Below are 8,534 nucleotides of genomic sequence, written 5' to 3' on the forward strand. Positions count from 1 at the left end.
CAGAGCTGAATATTGACGTATGAAAAGGGGAGCGGTGAATCCGAGCACAAATATCGAAAGATAAATGGAAGGGGGAGGGAGCCGGTGCACTTGGGTGCCGGGAAGCAGTAGCCACTTGCACTGGGGAGCAGGCCGGACTCACGGACCAGCACCCACAAGAGAGCAGACTGAGACCATGAGCCTGGGAATGCACGCACGTCCAAACTGAAAACCGGAGCTCCGGAGTGCTCACTGGAACCAGACTAAAACCGGGAGCTCAGAAGTGCCTGCGTGTCCAAACTGAAAACTGGAGCTCCGTAGCACACACTCAAACTAGACTGAAACCGAGAGCTTGGGAGTGTGCGCGCGAGCAGACTGAAAACTGGAGCTCCGGAGTGCTCACTGGAACTGGACTAAAACTGGGAGCTCGGGAGCACACACGACCAGACAGAAAACCAGCGCTCTGGAGCGCATGCGAACCATACTGAAACAGGGAGCTCGGGAGCGTGCGCGGGAACCGGGGTGGCTGGCAGTGTTAGAAGCGCAAAGAACAGAGATGCGCCAGCCCTGGAAGTGAGGACTGGGACACAGGCTGTGGGGCGCATGTCCCCGGATGCTGCGGGGTTTTTAGCGGCACCAACAGAAACAGAGTTAAAGTGGCCAAGAGAGCTCAGTGAAGAGCGGACTGCAATCTCTCTGTTCTGAGACAGAGGCTAGGATTCAGCCACTGCTGCTCTGACTCTCAGAAGAGCCACAGAAAACAGCCAGGGAAAGCCGCCAGAGAATAAAAGCCCAGAAATACCAGCTCACATTGTGCCTATCCCCATCCCCCCTCGCAGGGCCAGGGCAACTCTACCCAAACAGGGTTGCCTGAATATCAGCGGGGCAGGCCCCTCCCCAGAAGGCAGGCTGAAAAATCAAGAAGCCCACATCCCTAAGGTCCCTATAAAACAAGTGCACACTGCCTGTGTCCTGGTCAATAACTTGGGCTCTAGGCATCCCCTCAACCTCTCCTCATCAGAATGACGAGGAGGAGAAATTCCCCCCAGCAAAGAAAAGAGAATGAGTCTGTGGCCTCTGCCACAAAACTGATGGATATGGATATAATCAAATTATCAGAAATGGAGTTCAGAGTAACAATGGTCAAGATGATGTGTAGGCTTGAAAAAATTGTTAATGAAAATATTAACGAGAATATAGAATCTCTAAGGGCAGAAATGAGAGCAAGTCAGGCAGAAATTAAAAATGCTATGAATCAAATGCAGTCTAAACTAGACGCTCTGACAGCCAAGGTAAATGAGGCAGAAGAATAAATTAGTGAATTGGAGGATGGGGTGGTAGAAGAGAAAGTTAAAACAGAAACTTGCCTCAAAAAAATCCAATCCCAAGAATGTAGATTACGGGAGATTACTGACTCAATGAAATGTTCCAATGTCAGAATCATCGGCATCCCTGAGGCGGTGGAGAAAGAGAGAGGTCTAGAAGAGATATTTGAACAAATTGTCACTGAGAACTTCCCTAATCTGGCAAAGGAAACAAGCATTCATGTCCAAGAAGCAGAGAGGACCCCTCCCACGGTCAATGAGAACAGACATACACCACGTCACGTCATAGTGCAATTCGCAAATATTAGATCCAAGGATACAGTACTGAAAGTGGCCAGGGGGCAGAAAATCCTTATGTACAGAGGGAAAAATATCAGAATAATGTCAGACCTGTCTACAGAGACCTGGCAGGCTAGGAAGGGTTGCCAGGGTATTTTCAAAGCTCTATCTGAGAAAAACATGCAGCCAAGGATCCTTTATCCAGCAAGGCTGTCATTCAGAATTGGTGGAGAGATAAGGACCTTCCAGGATCAGCAGAAACTGAAGGAATTCGTAACCACCAAACCAGCCTTACAGGAGATATTAAGGGGGGTTCTATAAAAGTAAAAAGGCCCCAAGAGTGATAAAGAACAGAAATTTACAATCTATAGAAATAAAGACTTCACAGGAAACATGACATCATTAAAATCATATCTATCAATAATCACTCTCAGTGTGAATGGCTTAAATGATCCCATAATGCCACAGGGTTGCAGATTGGATAAAAAGACATGACCCATCCATTTGCCGTCTACAAGAGACTCATTTTGAACCTAAAGATACATCCAGACTGAAAGTGAAGGGATGGAAAACCATTTTTCATGCCAATGGACCTCAAAAGAAAGCTGGGGTAGCAATTCTCATATCAGACAGATTAGATTTTAAACTAAAGACTGTTGTTAGAGATACAGAAGGACACTATATTATTCTTAAAGGATGTATCCAACAAATGGATATGACAATTATACATTTTTATGCCCCCAACAGGGGAGCGTCTAGGTACACAAGCCAACACTTAACCAGAACAAAGAGACATATAGATAATAATATGTTAATAGTAGGGGACCTCAACACTCTGCTCTCAGCAACAGACAGATCACATAAGCAGAAAATCACAAAGAAACAAGAGCTTTGAATGACATACTGGACCAGATGGACCTCATAGATATATATAGAACACTATACCCCAGAACAACAGAATACTCATTCTTTTCAAATGCACATGGAACTTTCTCCAGAATAGACCATATACTGGGTCACAAAACAGGTCTCAACCGATACCAAAAGACTGAGATTATTCCCTGCATATTCTCAGACCACAATGCTTTGAAACTGGAACTCAATCACAAGGAAAAATTTGGAAGAAACTCAAACACAAGGAAACTAAGAACAATCCTACTCAAAAATGATTGGGTAAACCAGGAAATTAAAAATCAGTTTAAACAATTTCTGGAGACCAATGAGAATGAAAACACATTGGTCCAAAACCTGTGGGACACTGCAAAGGCGGTCCTCAGGGGAAAATACATAGCCATCCAAGCCTCACTCAAAAGAATAGAAAAATCTAAAATGCAGTTTTTATATTCTCACCTCAAGAAGCTGGAGCTGGAACAGAAGAACAGGCCTAACCCATGCACAAAGGCAGGTGATCAAGATTAGAGCAGAGATCAATGAATTAGAAACCAGGGGCACAGTAGAGCAGATCAACAGAACTAGAAGCTGGTTCTTTGAAAGAATAAAAAAGATCGATAAGCCACTGGCCAGACTTATTCAAAAGAATAGAGAAAGGACCCAAATTGATACAATTATGAATGAAAGGGGACAGATCACAATAACACCAACAAAATAGGAAGGATCATTAGAAACTTTTTTCAACAGCTTTATGCCAATAAATTAAGCAATCTGGAAGAGATGGAGGCCTTCCTGGAAACCTATAAACTACCAAGACTGAAACAGGAAGAAATTGATTTTTTAAACAGACTGATTAATTATGAAGAGATTGAAGCAGTGATCAAAAACCTCCCCCAAAACAAGAATCCAGGGCCTGGTGGATTCCCTGGGGAATTCTACCAAACATTCAAAGAAGAAATAATACCTATTCTCCTGAAGCTGTTTCAAAAAATAGAAACAGAAGGAAAACTACCAAACTCATTTTATGAGGACAATATTACCTTGATCCCCAAAAAAGGTGAAGACCCAATCAAAAAGGAGAATTCCAGACTGATTTCCCTAATGAATATGGATGCCAAAATTCTCAACAAGATCTTAGCTAATAGGATCCAATGGTACATTAAAAGAATTATCCATCAAGACCAAGTGGGATTCATCCCTGGGATGCAAGGGTGGCTCAGCATTCGCAAATTGATCAGTGTGATAGATCATATCAACAAGAAAAGAGTGAAGAACGATATGATCCTCTCAATAGATGCAGAAAAAGCATTTGACAAAATACAGCATCCTTTCCTGATTAAAACCCTTCAGAGTGTAGGGATAGAGGGTACATTCCTCAATTTCATAAAAACCATCTATGAAAAGCCTACAGCAAATATCATTCTCAATAGGGAAAAGCTGGAAGCCTTTCCCCTTAAGATCAGGAACACGACAAGGATGCCCACTCTCGCCACTATTATTCAATAGTATTAGAAGTCCTTGCAACAGCAATCAAACAACAAAAAGGGATAAAAGGTATCCAAATTGGCAAAGAAGAAGTCAAAATGTCTCTCTTCGCAGATGACATGATACTCTATATGGAAAACCCAAAAGACTCCACCCCCAAACTACTAGAACTTATAGAGCAATTCAGTAATGTGGTGGGATACAAAATCAATGCTCAGAAATCAGTTGCATTTCTGTACACGAACAATGAGACTGAAGAAAGAGAAATTAGGGAATTGATTCCATTTACAATAGCACCAAAAATCATACGTTATCTCGGAATTAACCAGAGATGTAAAGGACCTATATTCTAGAAACTACAAATCACTCTTGAAAGACATTGAAGAAGACACAGAAAGATGGAAAAATATTCCATGCTCATGGATCAGAAGAATTAACATAGTTAAAATGTCTATGCTACCCAGGGCAATCTACACTTTCAATGCCATCCTGATCAAAATACCAATGACATTTTTCAAAGAACTGGAACAAACAGCCCTTAAATTTGTGTGGAACCAGAAAAGACCCCGAATCACCAAGGAATTATTGAGAAGGAAAAACAAAGCTGGGGGCATCACGTTGCTGGATTTCAAGCTATACTACAAAGCTGTGATCACAAAGACAGCACGGTACCGGCACAAAAACAGACACATAGAACAATGGAACAGAATAGAGAATCCAGAAATGGACCCTCGGCTCTTTGGGCAACTAATCTTTAACAAAGCAGGAAAAACATCCAGTGGAAAAAAAGACAGTCTCTTCAATAAATGGTGCTGGGAAAATTGGACAGCTATAGGCAAAAGAATGAAACTTGACCACTCTCTCACACCATACACAAAGATAAACTCCAAATGGATGAAAGACCTTGATGTGAGACAGGAATCCATCAAAATCGTAGAGGAGAACATAGGCAGCAACCTCTACGACATCGGCCAAAGCAACCTTTTTCATGACACATCTCCATAGGCAAGAGAAACAAAAGATAAAATGAACTTGTGGGACTTCATCAAGATAAAAAGCTTCTGCACAGACAAGGAAACAGTCAAAAAAAAAAAAAAATAAGAGGCAGCCCACAGAATGGGAGAAGATATTTGCGAATGACACTACAGATAAAAGACTGGTATCTAAGATCTACAAAGATCTTCTCAAACTTAATACACGAGAAACAAATAATCAAATCAAAAAATGGGCAGAAGATATGAACAGATACTTTTCCAATGAAGACATGCAAATGGCTAACAGACACATGAAAAAGTGTTCAAAATCATTAGCCATCAGGGAAATTCAAATCAAAACAACCTTAAGATACCACTTTACACCAGTTAGAATGGCAAAAATTGACAAGGCAGGAAACAACAAATGTTGGAGAGGATGAGCTACCCTATGATCAAGAAATTGCACTACTGGGTATTTACCCCAAAGATACAGACACAGTGAAGAGAAGAGCCATATGCACCCCAATGTTCATAGCAGCGTCCTTCACAATAGCTAAATTGTGGAAGGAGCCGAGATGCCCTTCAGCATGTGACTGGATTAAGAAGCTGTGGTCCATATATGCAATGGAATATTACTCAGCCATCAGAAAGAACGATTACACAACATTTACAGCAACATGGACAGGACTGGAGGAGATTATGCTAAGTGAAATAAGTCAAGCAGAGAAAGACAATTATCATATGGTTTCACTCATTTATGGAACATAAGAAATAGGAAGATCGGTAGGAGAAGGAAGGGAAGAATGAAGGGGGGGGTAAATAGTAGGGGCAATGAACCATGAGAGACTGCGGACTCTGGGAAACAAACTGAGGGCTTCAGAGGGGAGAGGGTGGTGGACTGGGATATGCTGGTGATGGGTATTAAGGAGGGCACATATTGCATGGTGCACTGGGTGTTATATGCAAATAATGAATCATGGAACATTGCATCAAAAACGGGATGTACTGTATGGTGACTAATATAACAAAATAAAAATTAAAAAAAATAAATGGAAAACCTCATTTCACCATGTATACATTCCAAAATTCCAAAGAAGTCATTATTAAAAAACATTGGGGTCTCCTGTTCTGTGACGTGGAACACGGATAACAATAAAAAAATTATGAAGTAGTTGAAGTATTCTAACTATAAGAATAGTTGTTCTTTGTCCTATATACTGGCTTATAACTCTCCTTATCCAATTTTTGGTACCAAACCTACTTCTCTCCACCTCTGTCCAGCACACTGGGTAGATTGAGTATAATTTCCTTGCTTGATAAGTTATATTTTCTTTTCCTTTTTTTTTTAAATTGGTGAACCTACGTTGACACATCATAATCACCCATAGTCCATACTTTACATTATTATTCATTCTTAGTATTGTATACTCTATGCATATGGACAACTGTATAATCCTTTGTACCCACCATTATAATATCATATTATTTTCACTGCACTAAAAATCCTCTGTGCTCTGCCTATTCATCCATTCCTCACCACTACCCCTGGTAACTGCTAATTTTTTTTTAACTGTGTCCATAATTTTGCCTTTTCCAGAGTGGTATACAGTTAGAATCATATAGTATAGCTTTTTCATATTGGTTTCTTTCACTTAGTAATATACACTTAAGTTTTTTCCATATCTTTTCATGGCTTGATTTCTTCTTAATGCTGAATAATATTCTATTTTCTGGATGGACCACAGTTTACTTATCCATTTACCTACTGAAAGGACATCTTGTTTGCTTCCAGGTTTTGGCAAACATAAATAAAGCTGCTATAAACATCCATGTTCAAGTTTTTGTTGGATGTAAGTTTTCATCTCCTTTGGGTAAATACCAAGAAGGGCAATTGTTGCATCAATGCTAAGAGCATGTTTAGTTTTACAAGAAGCTGTCAGGCTGTCTTCCAAATTGGCCAAACCATTTTGGGCAGTGTGGGCCACCCTGCTCTGGGTGTGGGGCCCAGGCACCAGGAGAGTTCCAGGCACAGCCATCTGAGACCTGTAAGCCCTGCTCTCCTGGCTTGGCTAGTGGCTGCATGGCTTGAAGCTTGCTGTGTTTAGAAATGGCCAATACCAATGGGACCAGACCGTCAAGTACTACATCCTAGAAGAGATCCAGAAGCACAACCACAGCAAAAGCACCTGGTTGATCCTGCACCACAAGGTGTACAGTTTGACCAAGTTTGTGGAGAAACATCTTTGGGGAAGAGGAGCAGTGTTCAGGCAATAAGCTGGAGAAATGCTACCGAAAACTTTGAGGGTGTCAGGCACTCTACAGATTCTAGAGAGTTGTCTAAAACATACATCATTGGGGAACTTCACCCAGATGACAGATCAAAGAAAACCAAGCCTTTGGAAATTCTCATTACTACTATTGATTCTAATTCCAGCTGGTGGACCCACTGGGTGATCCCAGCCATCTCAGCATTGATGGTAGCCCTGCTGTATCTCCTCTACACAGTGGAAGACTAAACACGTTCTCAGAAGTCAATGAGAGAGAAGACCGCTTTGGACCAGGGAGAAAGAACAAAAAACACTTGCTGAATTGATGAATAAATACCTGTGCTTGCCAAATATTTATGGAGTAGAAATGATAAACGAGCATGAATGTTACATCCATTGAATGAACTCTCTCCTCAGATCCAGTGGCCCAATGTTTTCTTTGACTTAGTAGAGAAACTGAGAATAACATTTTAAAAATCTCTGGATTTGAGCCCTACCAGCACAAGATTTGGAAGGTTGACCCCACATACATCTTCTTGCAGCATAGCTCTGCTCTGTAAAGTGGCCCAGAGATACAAGTGCCCCTATCTTATTGCTTCCCCATAACTTAAAGCAATACCATTTACCTTCAACAATGGATTTGAACTGCCTATTTATACTTAGATTTTTACAGTACAGTACTATAAAGTATTTTCCCTTTCTTATGATTTTCTTAATAAACATTTTCTTTTCTCTAGCTTAATTTATTATAAGAATACAGTATATAATACATGCAACATACAAAATATGTGTTAATCAACTGATGATATCAGCAGCAGAACATATAGGTAGGCCCCTGTAATCCCTCACATTGTTTAAGGGTCAACTGTACTTCTCAAATTTCAGTGTGTATATAGAGCACCCAGGAGTCTGATAAAATGCAAATTCTGTTGTGTGTTAGCCAGTTGTATGCCTATAGCATCTGCTGTTTTGTCAGATACTTTGTTTTTGTCTTAATGCAAAATGAGAGCCTGCGAAGCTTGTTATTTCCATTTACTTACTTAAAATATGAACAATAAGTAAAGTATAAATAGCTACATTTATGTGCCTTGGTGCACAGTTCAGTCTTTGGTTGATGATGAAACATTAAATTGTCTCATTTGGTTGTCATGGGAATAATTGAATGCCATTAATGATTAGTGAATCTGGTCTGTGTGTTGTCCTTCAGGGCCTGTTACAATAGGCTTATTATATACTATTTCAAATCCCCCTTTGTGATTTACTTTTTAAACTGAACTATATTCTTCCATTCTTCAAGGCTTTGGTGTTTTGTGAATATCTTTGCCTCTATAATA

General features: G+C 40.5%; 1 protein-coding gene across 1 annotated transcript; it reads left to right on the forward strand.

Moving 5' to 3' along the window:
* Positions 1–451: 451 nt before the first annotated feature.
* LOC113255512 (cytochrome b5-like) lies at positions 452–7,449 on the forward strand. Its single transcript, XM_026499102.1, is given in 3 exon segments — positions 452–552; positions 7,039–7,211; positions 7,214–7,449. Coding segments are annotated over 3 exon segments (510 nt in total).
* The last annotated feature ends 1,085 nt before the right edge of the window (positions 7,450–8,534 follow it).

Source organism: Ursus arctos, unplaced genomic scaffold (assembly GCF_023065955.2).
Source record: "Ursus arctos isolate Adak ecotype North America unplaced genomic scaffold, UrsArc2.0 scaffold_11, whole genome shotgun sequence".
Classification (NCBI taxonomy): Eukaryota; Metazoa; Chordata; class Mammalia; order Carnivora; family Ursidae; genus Ursus; species Ursus arctos.